Below are 21,417 nucleotides of genomic sequence, written 5' to 3'. Positions count from 1 at the left end.
TACAGTTCCACTGGCCCATCCTCAGAGACAGTACAGTTAAGCCCTGTGTCTCAGCCAGTTTACATATTTACACACACCTCTTGCAGAAGAGTGCCTCCAATTGAGTATTTATGCTCAGGAAAAAAAATTTCACTGAGTGGTAAATTATTCCTGCAAGGACATTACGAATCCTTCATTAAAGACATTAAATGATATCCATGTCTGAATAGGCTTCAACATATTAGGATTTGTCTTCTGTGTGGCTTATGGCCTTTATTCTGCTTACAACACTGCTACATATACTATTTCACTTATTTGTATGTGATGATGGCCCATCTTATTTTGAAAAAGAATTTGAGGAGACTATTAAATGGTATATAGTAATATATCATAAGGGACTAAAAATTATATGTTGTCATAAAAGCTGGAAGTATTCATTTATCTGGAGCAGGAAAGTAATTTATTCCCCAAAAAAAACTTCTTCATCATTTTTTACCCTGACACCAGGACTCAAGTCAGAAATAGAGACTGGTGGTTTGACCTGGGTTTCAAATCTATATTTATGTCTGTGAAAATGACAGTCACTGGCAAATAAGAAACTTCTTAAATAGCCATGCATATTTTCATAATAATTCAAAGCCATTCTTTAAAACTACTTCCAAAAGCATTTAAATCATAATTTTCTGGGGGCACCTGGGTGGCTCAGTCGGTTAAGCGTCCGACTTCAGCTCAGGTCACGATCTCGCGGTCTGTGGGTTCGTGTCCCGCGTCGGGCTCTGGGCTGATGGCTCAGAGCCTGGAGCCTGCTTCCGATTCTGTGTCTCCCTCTCTCTCTGACCCTCCCTCGTTCATGCTCTGTCTCTCTCTGTCTCAAAAATAAATAAACTTAAAAAAAAAATCTTTAAAAAAAATAAATCATAATTTTCTGGTTTTCTCCAATCCACTCAAATCCCTAATGGTACAAAAGTGCCCAAAGTAATAACCCTTCGGGTGTGATGACAATAATGACGAAATATAGAAGTGCACTGCGTGGGGGCACCTGGGAGACTCAGTTGAGCATCCAACTTTGGCTCTGGTCATGATCTCGCGGTTCGTGAGTTCAAGCCCTACATCAGGCTCACTGCTGTCAACACAGAGCCCACTTCAGATCCTCTGTTCACCTCTCTCTCTGCTTCTCCCTCTGCTTGTGCTCTCTCTCTCTCAAAAATAAATAAACATTTAAAAAAAAGTGCACTGAAAAGGGAACAAGGGGCATCTTATGACAAACAAGGGAAGCAGTGTCTCTCCACCAAGGGTAATTCACTTCTACACCTCCCAAGAGTGGGAAGACACTTGGTTTGGAGTAAACCCCATACCAGCAACAATATTTTCTGTTGACATTGTGTTATTATTCTGCTCCCTTCATTCACATGCAAAGATGTGACTTTGGATGGATTTTCCACACAAGTATAAAGTTTGACCATCAGAACCAGGGCAGGCCTGCCCTATTTTTCCCTGGCAGAGCTACTCTCTGATTTCACACATGGTTGACTGGGAAAGCCTTAGAAAAGTGGCATAAGCGGAAGGGTCAGGCAGGATGAGTGATTTGGCCACATGTGGTCTGTGTAGACAGGTCATAAGACAAGAGCACTCAAGTCAGAAAGGCTTCTGTCACTCCTGAGATTATGATAACTACATCAGAAGAAGGCAAGGTTGTCTAGTAATGTGAATGGAGATTGGAACCAGACAGCCTGAGTTCAGTGCTTGCCTCTGTCACTTTATATGTATATGCTTGTTGTTTTTTAATTATGTGACTTCGGGCAAGTTACTTCACCTCTATGGCTCAAGTGACTTTACACCACACGGTATAAAAGTTATAGATATAAGTGCTTGGCATATCATAAACAACCACATTAGTGGTGCCTATGTGCATTATCCCTACCACCCCCGTCCTCACATCCCATCCCTGCTCATCCCAGGAAAATGGAGAGTCTGTAGTAATATCTCAAAGCCCAGGGACCTTTAATCACCATTTGTCTGGGTCTTCCTGCCCCTCCTTACAAAGGTGCAAAAGACACGCTGTGATCAGCAGAGAAAGGGGAGTCTTGTCTGGCCCCATCCCACTCTGCATGTGCCAGAGAGTTTGCAGGTTCAAGCCAAGAGGTCCTCAGCTCTGGCCAGCCATTGCAAAGAGGTCAACTGGCAGCATCTGCCACTCACCTGAACAATACTGATGAACAGTCCAAGCAGAAAGGCACTTAGTCTCCATTTGGGCATCACCAGCCTGCTCTACCACTGAGCTAGTTGAAGCTCACCCCTGCACACCCCTGAATCTCTCTCTTTGGGCCCCCCACCTCCTCCACTGCCCAAGAAGAGACACTCTGGATTCCTCATTGTCTCACACCCCACATCCAGTCCATCAGAAATCCCTGTGTCCGGCTCCCAGAAGAGATTGGAGTTCTTCTGCTTCTCTCCATCTCTACTGCTGTCCTGTAGTCTAGCCCACTTCATCTCCTACCCAAAAGGCTGTTGCTGCCAGCCCATTTCTTCCTCTGGCTTCCTGTGTCCCTATTCTGCATCATAACCCAAACTCTCATCCCACTGCACCCCTACTTGAAGCCTTTCAGTGGAGCTGCACTACACAACCCTGTCTCCTCCCCACAGCCCCCAAGGCCCAGCATCACAGGACCCTTACCTGCCTCTGTCCTTCATCTCGTGCAGTCTCTGGGCCCTGAGCACACAGGCCTCCTTTCTGGCCTTGGGACCTGGCACTGGTTTTCCTTTTGCCTTAAATGCTCTTCCCCTGGATCTGTGGAGGGCTGTCTTCCAGTTAAAGCTCACACGTCACTTCTCACCCTGGGCTGCCCATCTGCTTCCTGACCCCTACATACCATCGTGTCACCTTCCGTCTAATCACAGGCAGAAATTCTTCTGTGAGAGTACTGTTTTTGTTTATTGCCTGTCTTCCCTCAATTACAGTGAAAGTTCCTTAAGGATGCATTGTTTACTGATGTAACTTAGCATCTAGAACTAGGCCTGGCTGCATAGTTGAACGAGTATAAACCTACATTTATTCACTCAACCAACCAACAAGCATTCTGTCCTCCACCTTTTAGCCCAATGCTTTCCACAAAGTAGACAAAGATACTTAAGGGCTTATGCCCCCCACCCAAGAAATCCATATCTTAGCTGTGAGCCTATATAACTGCAATATAATAGTAATAAATGCCTAAATGCCATATGAGTGATGTACATGAGCTACCGTATGTGTTCCAGTGAGGAAGGCATCATTTCACACAGGTGATCTGGGAAGACTTTAAGGAGAAAATAGAATTTGAGAGGGGTGGGATTTGGAATTGGCCAAGATAAGATGGAAGCAGGGACTTCAGAGAAAGTACAAGTCAGAGGAAAGGCAGCTCCAAACCACAGCAGTGCAAAGCCACCGGGGAGCAGATGGCGAGAGGTGGGCTCAGCTGGCACAAGAGGTCCATGAGGGCAGGCAAGGAGGAAGACAGTCAGAAGGTGAACTGGCAACAACCCTATGAGCAAGCTAAGGCAGTGTGTGCCACACGGGCAAAAACCAGGCTTTGCCCACAGCCTACGCTGGTGAAGCTGCAAGCCCGAGGCTTATCATCAGTACCTGAGTTTGCTCTCAGTGCAGACACGTGTGTGCTTGTGAGCAAATATAACTCACGTCATGGATTACAAGGCTACCAGCTATATTAACATATCTGATTAGATACAGCTGATGTCAAATATTTGTACTCCCGTTTTTAACATCTCCCAAATATTGCAGCAAATGATCTGTTGTCCATATGGGTGAAAAACCTTTAGGGATGTCACAGACAAATTTACATGGCTCAACCTTAATTTTTCACACCTGATGGGTGAACTCAGGTCAATTCATAGACTATGTCTGTCTGTCTGTCTACTTATCTATCCATCTATCCATGTATATTTTCCGGTATCCAAGATCCATTATGGGGATAACCCTTGATAATAATAAAAAGCTTTTACTTTGTATATGATTTTACTTCTAGCAATTGTATTTTCCATTAAATACTCAAAGACTTAAAAATACATTTTTTTTCCTACCCTGATATTTATTTTTCAACAGAAAAGCTTGTGAGGTGGTTACATTTTGGGGGTTAATTTTAATTAAAATTGCTGTATTTCCTTGTATAATTTCCCCCCTTTTTTCAAACCTTTAGAGGTATCACAGGCATGATTCAAATACCCCGTGAACTCACAGATTAAATGGAAATTTTTAACATCAGTATTGACTCACACCTTTCAAAGGACACTGAATGCCATTCAATAAAATCAGATTAGATCTATCATGTTCAATGACAAGACATTTGGAATCAACCAGGCCAAACTATTAAAAATATTAACATATTTTTATTGTTACTTCTAAAAAACTTCACCCTATGTGTGTGTATGTGTATAAAACGCCCTTTCTTTTTTCATGTGTGACCATGTACCTCTTATCAGTTGATCTTCATGACAGAGTCATAAGACAGACAAAGCAGGTGAGATGAGCCTCATTTCTGGGGTGGGAGAAATTATAAAGACCGACGAGGTGAAGAATACGAGGAACAGCAGTGCCCAAATGTGCCTTCTCCCTTAGCTCAGTCTATGTGAGAAACACAGAGAGAGAGAAAGAGAGAGAGAAGCTGTATGTGTGGTTATTCCATCAATTCTGTCTGCATCCAGAAAGCCAGCAGAACAGTAACCTTCCATGGGTTCCCCATGCCAACAGTTGCCCCAAAACATCATCAATGACTGTGATAACATGACAGACTAGGTCCCTTTCCCACCCACTTGCTGCCTGCAAAGCAAACCACCCTCCTCCCAAAAAAGTAAAATAAAATAAACAGAGAACCTACTGGATAACCCAAAAAGGGTCAATGCTGCCAGAGTTTGCTATGTAATAAATTTTAAAATCCTTCCCTAGGCTGTAACCACAGCTCCTACCACACCCCTGGAGGGCCTGGGCTGCTCCTGTTGACCCTTGTGCCCTGGAAACAAGTCAGTAAAAGAATCATCCTTTGCTTTTCTTTGTGCTAAAAATTAGATGTGAGCAATGACTGGGGACGTGTGAAAAGAAAATGGTAACTGGATTACTCTGAGCTGGATGCAGTTACTGCCAGCCCGGTGGTTCTCAAAGTGTGGTCCCAGACCAGCACCATTGCTCCAGGAAGTTGCTAGAAATTCAGGTTATTCCCAGACTCTACCCCTGATCTACTGCATCAGAAACTCTGGACACAGGAGCCCAACCCAATGATTCTGATACAGGGATGTTTGGGGACCACGGCGGTAGGTAGGCCACAGTCTTGTCACAAGTGATGTGCCCCCACCACTCTGCAAGTGAGGGATTCAGCTTTGCTTGACTCACTCATAGTGCCCGTTCCTCCTGCCCACCTCTGCCCACTGTCTCACACCTCCCAACCTTGGGTGACTGGTTCTAGTCTGTTCACTGTGGCTCTAGACAGAGATGGTCGTGGGGTAGGCGTGAATCTCTAATCCCTTTGATGACCTTCACAACTTCCAGGAAGGCAGTGGGAGAGGCTAGTAAGGGGAATATTAAGAGGAGTAGAATTTTGCCCCCTGGTGTCAAAAGTGTACAGGTTATTAAAACTTCAAAGTAGGGGGTAGATGTGGGGCTCCTGGCAGATTGCTGTGTGGAGTCTGGGTGACCGATATCCCAGTCCTGGCCTCAGGGGATTGTTCTTAACCTCCTTGAGCCCTTTGCTTATCTGCCAATCAGGATTGTGTAAGGACTGCTTGAGATAACGCGCTCCCTCAAAGGGGCTGGCTTGCTTGGCCACAGATAAATAGTGGTCATGATTATCACAACAAGAAAAGACAACAGAGAGGACTATTACTAGCAGGAAACACAGGTGACAAGAGCAGATACATGAGACCGTGATGGTCTTTGAGCGCCCTGCTAAGGAGCTAGGGGGTGCCAATGGACAACTGGGTGGCTAACACAAGCACAACCACCTGGGAGGCTTGCTAAAATGCTGATTCTGCACCATTAGGTCTGGGGAGGGGGGTTTCTAACAAGTGTCCAGGTGGCACCCAACCTGCCACACCACCCTTTGAGTAGCAAGGCTATGGATTGTTCTTGGGCAAGTCAATGACACAGAAGTGCTCCGAGACACTAAACACTGGCAAATGACCCACTCTGCCCAAAAGTTTGCCAAGTTTACACAATTCAGTTCCTGTAGGTGACTTAGAGGTCTTTCCCCTCAGCCCACTGAGACCTCCTCCTACTGGAGTCTGTAGAGCAGACAGGAACTTTGAGCCCCAGCAGCTGGGTCAAAAGCAAGAATGAATCCACAGGGTGCTACTCGCCAGGACATCCCATCTCATCCCATCCCATTCATCACGGTCTACACACGCCAGAATGTTCAGTGCTCTGAAAATGCTACCCCAGAGCCCCAAGCACATATGTCACCCGGCATCCTTTGCGCATTCAGAAGCAGAACCCAAATTCCTGTTGTTTCTCTCTGGCTCCCTTCTTCTCTCACTTGTTTTCTCTCTCTATTTCTGCGGCAACATTCCTGTCAACATTATCACTGGCGGCTATCAAAGCAATGGCCAACACCTGTATCTTTGCTCAGAGAACTGAACCATGTGAAACTGCATAGTTTGTTAATAAGCAAAGTGAAAACTAGAAATTGTATAGTATGTCAACTCAGAAGAGATTTTCTGCCACACGAGAACTATGATAAATCAAGATCCTCCAGGTTTTTCATTTAAATCTTTCTTGTTTCTCCTCCTTAGCCAGAAGATATTGGACAAGCACCAATAGTAAATGCCCCAGAAGGTGGAAAGGTTGACTTGGAAGCCTTCAGCCATTTTACAAAAATCATCACACCAGCAATTACCAGAGTGGTGGATTTTGCCAAAAAGTTGCCTATGTTTTGTGAGGTGAGGAAACTGTTTTTCCTTCTGCATTATTTTTCGTTATAGTTCCATCAATTTCCAGGAATACTGACTATTATTTATAATTTAATATTAATTAGTAGGGACTTAGGTCACGTGAAAGCAATGTCAGTACAAAATGAAAATGCAGTCTGTTTCATTTTTTATTTCCCTACCTTCTCTATTCAGTCATCATTCATTAGCTTGTCCACATGAGGTTTAAGATTCTCTCCTTCCACTGACTCCAGGCATAGGGAAATAGGACAGCAATAACTTCTATTCATTCAGCACCTATGATGTCCCAGTTACCATGCCCAAGTCTGCCCACATTACATCCAAACCTTGTAACCGATTTGCAGGGTAGCTTTAATTAAGCCCATTTTGTGATTGGGGAAAACTAAGATCAAAGAGATGACATGAAGTTATGCAAACAGCGATGGCTTGAGTCGAAGTCGATATGCTTTCCATTACACATCACAGCAAAAACAGTTGTGTGGTTGTTTCCTCCTCAACAATAAGGAGCTCCCTCACAGAGCAAGGATCTTAATAACTCCTTAAGTCTCCTCCCTTTTCCTATAATCTCGCCCTTTCTTGCCCCATGTTCAGGGCACCCTGAAGAGCACACCCAACAGAGCTCATAGGCTTTCCCTTTTGCGCACCTCATCTTTAGCAGAGGCTTACTATGTGGTACCTGGGGGCATTGGACCTGCAGTCAGCATGAATGGGCGAGAATCCTACATAAGTTATTTGGTGTCTTCAACTCTTGCTTATCTCATCTTTAAAATGGGAATCATAATAGTATTTACCTCTCAGAGCTGTGGCAAAGTTTAAATGGGATCACATACATAAAGTGTTTGGATAGTGCCTGGTCCTAAGCATATCCATAAATTTTAGCTGTTAATGCTGCTGCTACTTCCTCTATCACATTACCATCCTGTCTCTAGCCTTCCTTTTTTAAATCAAGTGGAAAATTTTGCCCTTTGAAAACCCCCATCAGGTGCCAATCTATTGCTCTTCCCACCTCCAAGGGGACCCAGAGAGATATCAAATAGAGAAGTCCACATACTGCTGTGAGCCTCTGGGGTAAGCTACCCAAGTGATAAGTGAATCTAGCCTCACCTAGAAAGAAGCCGTCTCCTCGCCTGGAATGATTCCATCATGCCTTGGCTTCCAGCTCATTTGTGCCTTTGAGTTTGCAATAGTGGGAGCCCAGCTGGAGACCTCAGACACTGATGCGGATGCTTCTCATTGCCTATTTTGAGCCTCCACAAGAGCCATATCTAGAAGGACAGAGCAGTGGGCTTCAGGAGGCAGGTATCTGATCCCCAGACTTAGCTGAGGAAGAGTGCGTGCCTCCCTCTTCTCCCTCCCCTTTATCCCCCCACTGTGATGGGGCCAGGGTACCTGACATGCTGGCTGGTAGCCCTGCAGTGGGAGCTATTCATACTCAGAGGAGCTGGTGAGTCCTAGAGAAGGGATTTTGACTTGTGTCTGTATTGGTATGGAGCATGTCTCTGACCATCTTTTTTTTTTTTTTTTTTTTTTTTTTTTTAATTTTTTTCAATGTTTTTTATTTATTTTTGGGACAGAGAGAGACAGAGCATGAACGGGGGAGGGGCAGAGAGAGAGGGAGACACAGAATCGGAAACAGGCTCCAGGCTCCGAGCCATCAGCCCAGAGCCTGACGCGGGGCTCGAACTCACGGACCGCGAGATCGTGACCTGGCTGAAGTCGGACGCTTAACCGACTGCGCCACCCAGGCGCCCCTCTGACCATCTTTTTAAAAAATTACTTATTAAAGTTTGGAAGGTTATTAACAATAACATATTCAAGACATTGATTCATAATAACACCACTTAAAGATAAGCTGCTGACATTCTGGAGCCTATTTGAGTCTTTTTTCAGTTATGTGTGTGTGTGTGTGTGTGTGTGTGTACATGTACCCACATATATATGAAGTATGAAACATATTTATCTACCTTATTGTACTTCCTACTTATGAAACTATGTTTTTACTTTTTGTTAAAGAGTAAAAGGCACATATAAAGGTGCAGCCCAATGAATTTTCACATACTCAACACACCCATGTAATTAACACTGAAATAAAGAAACAGAACGTTATAGGGGCACCTAGGTGGCTCAGTCGGGTAAGCGTCCAACTTCAGCTCAGGTCATGATCTCACAGTTCATAAGTTCAAGCCCCGCATCGGGCTGTGTGCTCACAGCTCAGAGCCTGGAGCCTGCTTCCGATTCTGTGTCTCCCTCTCTCTCTGCCCCTCCCCTGCTCGCACTCTGTGTCTCTCTCAAAAATAAATAAACATTAAAAAAAAGAAAAAAGAAAAAAAAAAAGAAAGAAAGAAATGTTGCCATCACCCTGTTAAACCAAACGTTTTACCCTCAGCCACAGAACACATCATTTGAGTGTTTTCTCACAGACGAAGTTTTAATGACCACAAACTAAAGAACAGATCTACAGAATTTAGGTCACCTGTTTTGACTGATCTTCAGCTCATTTCCCATTCTTCACTGATATAAACATTCTACAATAAGCATCCCGGTGCCTATGCCCCGCTCACTGCACTGTTTCCTAAGGGCAAATCTTAGAAGTAGAGTCTAAGGAGTAGGGTATATACACCTCTCAAGGCTTGTGATATGTGTTGCCAAATTGCTCTCAAGAAGGGTGTAGAGCTGTTCCAAGGCTGCTGGTTTCCTCTGACTCTGCGCGTCATCTTTCTTTTGGGTTCATGGGGTTGAGTTCGTTTTCCTTTCTTGGTCCTCTCTCTCTCTCTGGGCTGTGTCCTTTGTCCCCCATCCTAAGTGTGTGAAGAAAAACCCTATTGAGTATACTACCCCTACAACTCGAGCTAGCTTGTTAGTCACATGTTCCCTTTTGAATACCCACCAAAAATGTTTCTTAGAAAAATGTAAAACGGACGTACACCAACCATGGAGAGATATTTCAGTGAAAGAAGAAGGGGAAGAAGCCATCTCCACCACTAGTAACAAACACTTGTGTCCATGGCAAGAGTGAGGGGTCCACATGGAACTTTTCAAGCACAGCTGTGGCAAGCTTCTCCAAGTTCCCTCAGAAGCTTAATCCTGCCTCAAAGTCATGATTCCATCTCTCCTCCAACCCTGATTCTTGTAGTCTCCAAATTGCAAAAAAAAAAAAAAGGTGGGGAGGGGTTACTTTAACAGCCGACACACATCTGTTTCTGGTGTTGGTGGCCTCCTGAGGACTTTTAGCCCTTTCTCATTCTCTTTAGAACCCCAAAGAAGGAAATGAACTGTGTGGGCCTGTTAGCTTCCTGTGGAGTGGGCTGGAGATCCCAGGTGGTCTGGAGAGCCAGAGCTTTCCTGCCAGAGGCATTTCGGTGCATGTGCTGTTCAAATTGTGCGCACAGTAATTCTGTGCTAAGATCCGTGCCAATCCACCAGCAAGGTTGGTGGACACCCAGGGCTTCAAAAGATCTAAAATCATTGCTGACAAAGCTGCCAAAACACACATTAAGAATCACTTCTGAGGGTCCTGCGTGGCTAAGTCTGTTAAACATCCGACTCTTGATTTTGGCCCAGGTCATGATCTCAGCGTTCGTGGAATCAAGCCCGGCACTGGGCTCTGAGTTGACAATATGGAGCCTGCTTGGGATTTTCTCTCCTCTCTCTCTGCCCCTCCCCTACTCACAATCTTTCTCTCTCTCTAAATAAATAAATAAATAAACATAAAAAAGAAAAGAATTACTTCTGGGATGCAGGGCACAGACATCTTTGCAATCAGCCCGAGTGCTGCTTTCCTAAGGTGACAGAGAGTCTGTGGGAATGCCCCTGCAACTCTGCCTGCCATGCCCTCTTGCAGCTGCCTCTCAATGAAAGTATTGGGGCAGGTGACTGAGGTTATTTGCCCACATGTTGAAACAAATCTTACCATCATCCTACAAACCCTTCTTTTTTTTGAGAGAGAGAGAGAGCACGCAAGAGCACAAATAGGGAAGGGACAGAGGCAGACAGACAGACAGACAGAATCTTAAGCAGACTCCACGCCCAGCATAGAGCCCAACACAGGGCTCTCGATCTCACGACCCTGAGATCATGACCTAAGCCAAATTCAAGAGTCGGACACTTAACAGACTCAGCCACCCAGGCGCCCAACCTACAGACGTTTCTAAAAGGAAAAGGCATCTGGCCTAGTTTCTAAACCGTTGGTTGATTCTTAACAAATACTTATTCAACTTTTATTTAAATCTGAACCAATTAACAGGAAGTTATAAAAAGAAATCTACTTCATCTAGATTCAGACTTGGCTACAAAGACGCGGCCTGCCCAAGTTTGCATTCTTTATGGCAGATCAAAAAAATAAATGGTTTGATCTGATCAGCAATTTCTCTTTGCCATTCTATGCCAGTGGTTCTCAAGAGCGGGGTCCCTGAACCAGCAGCATGAGCATCCTCTGGGAGCTTGGAGAATGCAGAAACTCGGAGGGTGGAACCAGCAATGTATTTAACAAGCCCTCAGGTGACCCTGATGAAGCTGACATTACCTGTGGGCATTAAAGCCAGCCTGTGCCCACTTGGACCAATTCTCCATCTTAGTGGTGGAGGATCTATCCAAGCTCAGGGTTTCCCATTGCCTACCATGATCTTGGGCCAGGAATACAAATTAGAACCTAAATAAAAGTAAATCACAGTCATTTTTTTTTAATGAGTGGAAGGAGAGAATTCCCATGTATATATATTCCAGAACCAAATATGAAATGACTTTTATTCTGTAGAAAAAGCTAAGTAATTTGAAGTTAAATGGTAAGGTAGCTAGGCTGACTTAGCGAAAAATATGAAATGCCCAACATTTTAAATATAATTCAGTAGTATTACCTTCAGTTTTATGTAACAACCTAAATTGAACTAGTCAAGTGTTGCCAAGAGAATTGCCCCAAAAGAGTTTGTACCTGATTTAATGAAAAGATAAAAATTATGTGTGATTTACACATTCATTGCTTATGGTAGCTTAGTCATATCCCAAGTATTTCGAAAGAGTGTGTTCTCTTCTTTCTTTGCACTGGATTCTGAAAGATCTAGCTTCAAGCCCTAGCCTCACCCACAAAATACTCATGTGACCCCTTCGCATGTTACTCAACCTCTCAGTGCCTGGATTTCCACTTTTATGAATGAAATTGAAATTAGAATATTCACTTCACGGTATTGCTGTGACGATTAAATAAGATGACACCTGTCAATCTTAGCATGATGCCCAGTGCATCAAAAATATCCATTAACTAATAGCCTTTCAAGCTACTTTGATGGTGGCTTTTAATTCAACATTCTCTCCTGCCAGAAAGTAAAATTCTGATTTTTTGTTATTTTGCTAACAAAGTTCTTTTTCTTTTTAAGTTTGTTATAAATGCTATCACATCATCACAAATCCTAATTAACAAGACAACCAAATATGCTTAATGAGATTACAGAACTGGCAGGGAACTCCAGTGTGTGGAGTAACTCCAGTGCCTGAGGTACTGAGAATACAACCCTGGGAGCCATGAGGTCTGAATTCTAGTTCCACCTCTACCCCTAATTCACTGGGTGACTTTGGGCAAAACTTTTTTCTTTCAATATATGAAGTTTATTGTCAAAATGGTTTCCATACAACACCCAGTGCTCATCCCAAAAGGTGCCCTCCTCAATACCCATCACCCACCCTCCCCTCCCTCCACCCCCCATCAGCCCTCAGTTTGTTCTCAGTTTTTAAGAGTCTCTTATGCTTTGGCTCTCTTCCACTCTAACCTCTTTTTTTTTTCCTTCCCCTCCCCCATGGGTTTCTGTTAAATTTCTCAGGATCCACATAAGAGTGAAACAATATGGTATCTGTCTTTCTCTGTATGGCTTATTTCACTTAGCATAACACTCTCTAGTTCCTTCCATGTTGCTACAAAGGGCCATATTTCATTCTTTCTCATTGCCACGTAGTACTCCATTGTGTATATAAACCACAATTTCTTTACCCATTCATCAGTTGATGGACATTTAGGCTCTTTCCATAATTTGGCTATTGTTGAGAGTGCTGCTATAAACATTGGGGTACAAGTGCCCCTATGCATCAATACTCCTGTATCCCTCGGGTAAATTCCTAGCAGTGCTATTGCTGGGTCATAGGGTAGGTCTATTTTTAATTTTCTGAGGAACCTCCACACTGTTTTCCAGAGTGGCTGCACCAATTTGCATTCCCACCAACGGTGCAAGAGGGTTCCCGTTTCTCCACATCCTCTCCAGCATCTATAGTCTCCTGATTTGCTCATTTTGGCCACTCTGACTGGCGTGAGGTGATATCTGAGTGTGGTTTTGATTTGTATTTCCCTGATGAGGAGCGACATTGAGCATCTTTTCGTGTGCCTGTTGGCCATCCGGATGTCTTCTTTAGAGAAGTGTCTATTCATGTCTTCTGCCCATTTCTTCACTGGGTTACTTGTTTTTCGGGTGTGGAGTTTGGTGAGCTCTTTATAGATTTTGGATACTAGCCCTTTGTCCGATATGTCATTTGCAAATATCTTTTCCCATTCCGTTGGTTGCCTTTTAGTTTTGTTGGTTGCTTCCTTTGCTGTGCAGAAGCTTTTTATCTTCATGAGGTCCCATTAGTTCATTTTTGCTTTTAATTCCCTTGCCTTTGGGGATGTGTCAAGTAAGAAATTGGGCAAAGCTTTTACATCTCTGGGCCTCAGGGGTAACATGCATCTATAAGCAACCTTTTCCTTTTGTGCCTTTTGAGAGACCTACAAGGAGCAAACTTGCTTCAAAAATCAAATCCAGCTAAAGAGTAGAGTCTGCTGTTGGCTTGTTAGAACTATGAGAAAATTAGGTAAGTTTAACATAAACCGTGTTCTCAAGCAGTTATCAGTTGGTGTTACGATACAAACCTCCAGAGTAAGGGATTATGAGCACAATCTCACACATGACCGTAATCCCAGTTAGAGATCTATATCCATCACAAAAGAAATGCAAACTACTGAGGTTAAAGTTGGTGACCAATTTGGAGTGTGAAGAATGGTTGTTGAAAGTCTGCAGCCAAGTAGGAAGGGAAAAGCCATAGCCTCAAAGAGTGCAGGAGCGACATTGATCGCAGGATGTTGTCCCTGTTGCTATTAAAATACTGCATGTTATTCCTTACTGACATTTGTGCACTTGTTCTTGCTGACGTGGGCTGGTTTTTTTCAGCTGCCATGTGAAGACCAGATAATCCTCCTCAAAGGCTGCTGCATGGAGATCATGTCCCTTCGCGCTGCTGTGCGCTATGACCCAGAAAGTGAGACTTTAACCTTGAATGGGGAAATGGCAGTGACGCGGGGCCAGCTGAAGAATGGGGGTCTTGGGGTGGTGTCGGACGCCATCTTTGACCTGGGCATGTCACTGTCTTCTTTCAACCTGGATGACACAGAAGTAGCTCTCCTTCAGGCTGTCCTCCTGATGTCTTCAGGTGAGTACTCCCAGACTCATTATTGGGCAACAAAAGAGCTTTTGCTTATCTGGTGCTAATTCAAATCACTTGATGAGTTTCCAGTCCATCCCCCGCCCCCCCCCCCCCCCCCCCCCCGTCCCCACCGCTGCTTTAGCTGCAAAATCATAGCTTATTCTCTTTCAGCAATTAGGGATTTGCCAACGAACTGGGAACTGAAGGAGGGTGTCAGGTATCTGATGCTTCCTGCAATCTCCCAGCGTAGTAGAAGGACCCGAATGAGTCCTTTTAAAGACTCTATGAGATGATCCACCTTCAACAGACACTATCCAGCCTGACCTATGGTAGTTGGCCAACTCTGCCTCCTTCTGGTTTATTACACAGGGCATGGGTATGAGTGACTACACCATTCTGTATTAAGTTCTGGTTGAGGAAAATTTGTTTATGGCTTAGCTACAGCTTAAGTTTATTGCTATATAGCATATTACCTGAAAATTTAGTGGCTTAAAGCATCCAAGATGGCAGAGTTTGGGGCTGAGACATCAAACACAGCTGTAGGCCTCCATGCATCCTCTCGACTGGCAGGCTAGCTGAACTCCTACATGGCTAGAGGATTCCAAGGAGAGCTCCAAGCACACGAAAGCAGAAACTGCAGACGTCTTAAGTCCCAGGTTTAAGTCATATAGCATCACTTCTGCCGCATTCTGTTGGTCCAAACAAGGCCCAGCACCAGTCCAGAGTCAAGAGCCCACCTCTAGATGGGAGGAACAGCAAAGAATCTACAACCAGCTCTAACCTGCCTAGAGCTCATGATCAAGGCCTCAGACTCCTTCCACAAAGAGTAGATGATAATGCTGAGACTTTTTTTTTTCTTCAGAGATCATGTCATAATAAATAAGAAATGCAAAATACAGCAAACTCTTCAAAGGAAGCTAGTCTTTAAATAGAAGGTAGTTTCAGAGGCACCCTGTGCATTTTCAGAGCATCCTCAGTTAAGCTGAGGGTCACTCTGCACGACAGCTGTCAGCTTAACTTATCCATATCTCCCTCTGGACTGTTTATTTCTTGAAGACAGAAATATGTCTAATTACAATTAGGCCAGTGTTCAGTAGAATTTGAAAAATGTTTATGGGATAAATGACTAAATAGATGGGTAAATTATCAGTCACAAGTACCATGAGAACCCTTTATAGAGTCCATGCTTCCTAGTTAACTCAGTAGAATTCCTTTTTTCTTTTTTGAAGCTTATCTTGAAATTTATTTGCTACAAGAAAATTTAGGTATGGCAGACTTTTTTTAAAAAAATCTTTTTATTATGGAAAATCTCAAACATAAACATAAGTATATAATAGCATAATGGGGGCACCTGGGTGGCTTAAGCCAGTAGGTTAAGCATCCAACTCTTGACTTTGGCTCCAGTCATGACCTCACAGTTCATTGTGAGGCCCCGCATCAGGATTCCCAAGCCCCTCTTGGGATTCTCTGTCTCCTTCTCTCTCTGCCTCTCTCTCTCTCAAATAAATAAATAAACATTTAAAAAAAAAAAAACAAGAAAAGAATAGCATAACGAACCCTGCTGTATGCTGTGGTGGACAAGCTCTAGGGTGCCCCCCATGACCCCCACCTTCTGATGTTTACACCCTTGTACAATCCCCTCCCACTGAGTGTGCACAGAACCTGTGACTTGCTTCAACAGAATACAATGAATTCACTGTCACCCCCATGCAATTGGGTTACATTATGTTATAAAAGATTCCCTCTGGCTAACAGGCTTGCCCTAGAGACTCTCCTTGCTGCCTAGATGAAGTAAGCTGCCATGCTGGGAAAGCTCACATGAAAGGGACCTGCTTGTGGCCTCTCGGAGCTGAGGGAAGTCTCTAGTCAACAGCCAGTGAGAAGCCCAGGCCCTTTGTCCTAAAGAAATAAAATGGATGGGGCACCTGGGTGTCTCAGTCAGTTAAGCATCCGACTCTTGATTTGACTCATGATCTCGAGGTTTGTGAGTCGAGCCCCACACTGAGCTCCATACTGACAGTTCAGAGCCTGCTTGGGATTCTTTCTCTCTCCCTCTCTCTCTTTCCCTCCCCCACTTGCTCGCAGATGCTCCCTCTCTCTCTCTCTCTCTCCCTCTCTCTCTCAAAATAAATCAACAAAAAAAATTTTTTTAAAGAAAGAAAATGGGTAACCCCTTTCCTTTGGGTTTCAGTGTCCCTTAAAATAAGGAAATTGAACTAAATAAGTGGGAATTATATTCTGGAGGGGGATTCAAGGTAATTGTTAGTGAAATTGTAGTGGTACAAAGAATTTTAAATAACATTGAGCCACATAGTGAGAAAGCTATTTCTTTTACAGTTTTCTTTCTAGTTATATCTCCTTCTAAATAAGGCAAGGAGAGAGATTCATTTTGGTGCCAGTCTATCCCGAATGCCTAACACTTACTGACCTCCCTGTATAACAGAGCGGATCTCAGTCTTCGGCAAGAATCTTTAGCTAAAGTTTAATAAAGGTGGGGCACCTCCACTGACAGCTCAAAACCTGGAGCCTGCTTCGGATTCTGTGTCTCCCTCTCTCTCTGCCCCTCCCCTGCTCATGCTCTGTCTCTCTCAAAAATAAATAAACATTACAAAAATAATTAATAAATAAGTTTAATAAAGGTTTCTGTCACACACTCTGTTTTTACGGCTATCTTCTAAGTACGGCAAATGGATTTTTATTTACTGAATAATATGTTTCCCCTGTAGTGAGTTAATTTTAACAGATTGTTAAACAAATAATCTCAGTAAAGTAAATAAAGGGAGTATTTGAGAAGGCAAAAATTGTGATACCAAACCCTGTCAAACACTTAACTGGGCGATTCTTCCCCATCCTCTGATTCTGATGATGCTGTCACTGCTGGAGAGCCACGTGACATACTTAAAAACCTTTTAAAAATCTTCTCCACCCTAATGGCCTGGGAACTTTTCATTAATACTGCCAACACCAGAAAAATATTACAAGACACTTTCCAGTTGGCAAATGATAGCTACATATCTGTGCTCCACGGCTCCGGCCGTCCTCAGTATTGTCTTCTAAGCCCCATTGTTTTGTCTGGCATTACAATGACACAGTATCTTAGGGCTTTTCCACAAAGCCTTCTCCAAGAGCTGCTACCACTAAGTTCTTTGGTCCTGCAGTGATGAGCGGAGAGCTCAAATGGACATGATCCCAAGGACACAGCTTTGAGAAATTCTGTCTTAAAGAGTTAAAGACACTCTTTGACCTTTAAAATATTCCTTCATAAACATGCTTAATACCACTTGAACATGATCAAAATGTCCATTCATTTTCTCTGTGTCAGTTACATGACCACCTTATCTTTATCTCTTATCAAAGGACAGAATTTTAAGGCCACAAAACCCGGGTTATTTTTTTCCCTTTGAAGGAGTACATCCAGAGCAGTATTATGTTGCTTTTCTACTTGGATCAAAAGGTAAAGGATCCTGTGGAGAATTCTTCTGGCATACTCAAAGAAAGAGAGAAGACAGGGGTGAGAGAGAGAGAGAGAGAGAGAGAGAGAGGGATTGAGGAGATCCACAAAGCAGCATCATCAAATACAAAAGACACAAAATAAAAATGCACAAATTGCATTTCAAGCCAAATAGGGGATTCCAAAAGCCCATGTATTTTGTTTAAACACAGAAGTGGATTGAGACACTAGTGCTGAGCCTTCCTTTCAGATTAAGCAGAATCCTGTTTTGATTTTTACTAATACAAATACTTCAATAACCGGACACTTAAAGTGTGAACTTACTCGATCGGAGCCACAAAGAGAAAACTGGAAAGAACTGGGCAGAAGGGCGGTAGGGCTCTCTGGAGCTATATGAGGAATCCATCCTGGTTTATAAATTATTTTTTAACATTTTTTATTGAGTTATAATTGACATATAACATTGTACTAGTTTCAGATGTACAACAGAATGATTTGATATTTGTATACATTGCCAAATGATCACAATAAGTCTGGATAACATCTGTCCCCATATATGGTTACAAAATTTTTTCTACTGTGGAAGGCTTTAATAGTTTTTTTTAAGATTATTTATTTGTTTTGAGAGAGAGGGAGTGTGTGTGAGCAGGAAAGGGGCAGAGATAGAGGAAGAGAAAGAATAGCAAGTAGGCTCCATACCAACAGCACAGGGCCCAACATGGGGCTCGATCCCATGAACTGTGAGATCATGACCTGAGCCAAAGTCAATAGTTGGACACTCAACTGACTGAACTATTCAGGCACCCCTCTCCTGTGATTAGGACTTTTAAGATCTACTCTCTAAGCAACTTTTAAGTATGCAATAGAGTATCATTAACTATAGTCATCATACTGTACATTACACTTCCATGACTTATAACTAGAAGTTTGTACGTTTAGACTCCCTTCACCCATTAAGCCCAGCCCAGCCCACACCCTCTGGCAACCTCCAATCTGTGCTGTTTCTACGAGCTTGGTTTTGTTTGTTTGTTTGTTTTTAGACTTCACATATAAGATGATACAGTATTTGTCTTTCTCTAACTTACTTCCCTTAGCATAATGTCCTCAGGGTCCATCAATGTTGTTGCAAATGGCAAGATTTCATTCATTTTTTATGGCTGAATAGTATTCCATTAGATGTGAGATATAGATAGATAGATAGATAGATAGATATAGCTATATCTATATCTATGTCTATACCTATATCTATATATCTATATCTGTATCTATATCACATCTTTTATATCCATTTGTCCACCAATGGACACTTAGGTTCTTTCCATATCTTGGCTATTGTAAATAATGCTACAATGAACATGAGGTACATATATCTTTCCAAGTTCGTGCTTTGTTTTCTTTGGATAAATACCCAGTAGTGGAATTACTGGATCATATGGTAATTCTATTTTTAATTTTTTTTTTTTTTTTGAGGAAACTCCATACTGTTGTCCAGACTGGCTGCACCAATTTGCTTTCCTAGCAACAGTGCACATTTGTTATCTCTCATCTTTTTGATAAATGGCTATTCTAACAGGTGTGAAGTGATATCTCATTGAAATTTTGATTTGCATTTCCCTGATGATTAGTGATCTTGAACAACTTTAGATTTGCCTGTTGGCCATCTGTATGTCTTCTTCAGAAAAATGTCTCTTCAGATCCTCTGCCCAGTTTTTAATCAATTGTGGGGTTTTTTTGCTATTGAGTTGTAGGGGTTCTTTTTATATTTTGGATATTAACCCCTTATCATATATATGGTTTGAAAATACTTTCTCCCATTCCATAGGTTCCTTTTCATTTTGTTGATGGTTTCCTTTGCTCTGCAGGTTTTTCATTTGATGTAGTCCCACTTTATTTTTGCTTTTGTTGCCTTTGCTGTTGGAGTCAGATCCAAAAAAATCATCACCAAGACTAATGTAAAGCAGCTTACCATCTATGTTTTCCTCCAGGAATTTTATCATTTTAGGTCTTACATTCAAGTCTTTATTCTGTTTTGAGTTAATTTTTGTATACGGTGTAAGATAGGAGTCTAGTTTCATTCTTTTGCTTATGGCTATCTACTCTTCTTACTTACTTCTTACTCACTTACTAAAGAGACTATGCTTTCTTCACTGTGTATTCTTGGTTCCTTTGTCATAAATTAGTTGGCCATATATTAATGAGTGTATTTCTGGGCTATCTATTCCATTCCATTGAACTTTGTGTCTGTTTTTATACCAATACCATACTGTTTTGATTACTATAGCTTTGTAATATAGTTTGAAATCAGACAGCATGATGCCTCAAGCTTTGTTCTTTTTTCTCAACAATGCTTTGGTTTTTCTGGGTCTTCTGTGTCTCCATACAAATTTTAGGATTGTTTGTCCTATTTCTGTGAAATAGGAATTGAAAAATGTCATTGAAATTTTGATAGGGATTGCACTGAATCTATAGACAGCTTTGGGTAGTATGGACATTTTAACAATATTAATTATTCCAATCCATGCATACAGAATATCTTTCCATTTATTTGTGTCTCCTTCCATTTCTTTTATCAATGTCTTACAGTATTCACAGTATAGGTATTTTACTTCCCTGGTTAACTTTATTGCTATGTATTTCATTCTTTTTGACGCTATTGTAAATGGGATTGTGTTCCTTCATTTCTCTTCCTGATAATTCATTATTAGCTTATAGAAAGAAAACAGATTTTTGTGTATTGATCTTGTATCCTGCAACTTTACTGAATTTATTTATAATTCTAACAGTTTTTTGGTGAAGTCTTGGTTTTCTCTATATAATATCATGTCATCTGCAAATAGCGACAGTTTTACTTTTTCCTTTCCAGTTTGGATGCCTTTTATCTCTTTTTCTTGCTTACTTGTTCTGACTAGAACTTCCAATACCATGTGGAATATAGAGGTAAGGGTGGGAATCCTTGCTTGTTCCTGATCTTAGAGGAAAAGCTTTAAGCCTTTCACTGTTGAATATGATGTTAGCTGTGGGCTTGTCATACATGGCCTTTAGTATGTTAAGGTACATTCCCTCTGTACCCACTTTTGTAACCTAAGTGTTTGTAGCCTGGATGTTCCCCAGTCATCTAGCCTTCTCATGACATCCCTTTATCTTTTGTGTGAAATTGCCTTGAGTCCCTTCCCCACATATTATGGAAGGCCAGCAGTCCTCCCAAGACTTGGGAAGATTTCTTGGTCATTACATGGTCATGGTCTCCTCTAGCTCCAACTTCCCAATGTAATTCTTCCTTACTCCGCACGGGGCAATGCTAGCTTCTTTTCTTTCCATTTAATTCCCCAAAACACCCCAACACAAGGCTGCTACAGGTAGCAGTTTTATTAACTGTATTAGAGAAGGGAAGGAGTGCTTCATTACAGGAGGTAAACAACTAAAATTGGAGATTGTACTTCTTTGTCTTCATGAGAATTTATTATCTGACACTCTTCCTTTGGCATTCAGGCCTCCTGCAATGTTTCCAATCTCTTCTCACATCTCCCCTTCTCTGCATGTCCATGCTTGTCTTCCCCTCTCTGCCAGGAAGTCAGTGGAAACTCAAAATCTTTCCCTTATTATGCACAATATTTCAACTCTGT

General features: G+C 42.4%; 1 protein-coding gene and 1 long non-coding RNA gene across 15 annotated transcripts in view; one reads left to right on the top strand and one right to left on the bottom strand.

Moving 5' to 3' along the window:
- THRB (thyroid hormone receptor beta) overlaps window positions 1–21,417 on the top strand; it is a 385,312-nt gene that overhangs the window by 358,688 nt on the left and 5,207 nt on the right. For all 13 annotated transcript variants that reach the window (XM_019422929.2, XM_019422927.2, XM_019422926.2 and 10 more), the window contains 2 exons: window positions 6,751–6,897; window positions 14,091–14,349. In XM_019422929.2, the coding sequence (XP_019278474.1) occupies window positions 6,751–6,897; window positions 14,091–14,349 (406 nt within the window). The remainder of the gene's footprint in view (window positions 1–6,750; window positions 6,898–14,090; window positions 14,350–21,417) is intronic.
- The window catches only part of LOC109251402 (uncharacterized), a 127,777-nt gene continuing 115,673 nt past the window's right edge, over window positions 9,314–21,417 (bottom strand). For both annotated transcript variants that reach the window (XR_008422607.1, XR_008422608.1), the window contains one exon: window positions 9,314–9,704. This is a non-coding gene — a long non-coding RNA (uncharacterized LOC109251402). The remainder of the gene's footprint in view (window positions 9,705–21,417) is intronic.

Source organism: Panthera pardus, unplaced genomic scaffold (assembly GCF_024362965.1).
Source record: "Panthera pardus isolate Hobbes unplaced genomic scaffold, ASM2436296v1 HiC_scaffold_16, whole genome shotgun sequence".
NCBI lineage: Eukaryota > Metazoa > Chordata > Mammalia > Carnivora > Felidae > Panthera > Panthera pardus.
The sequence above is the reverse complement of the archived record's forward strand: the minus strand, read 5'-3'. Positions and strand labels throughout refer to the sequence as shown.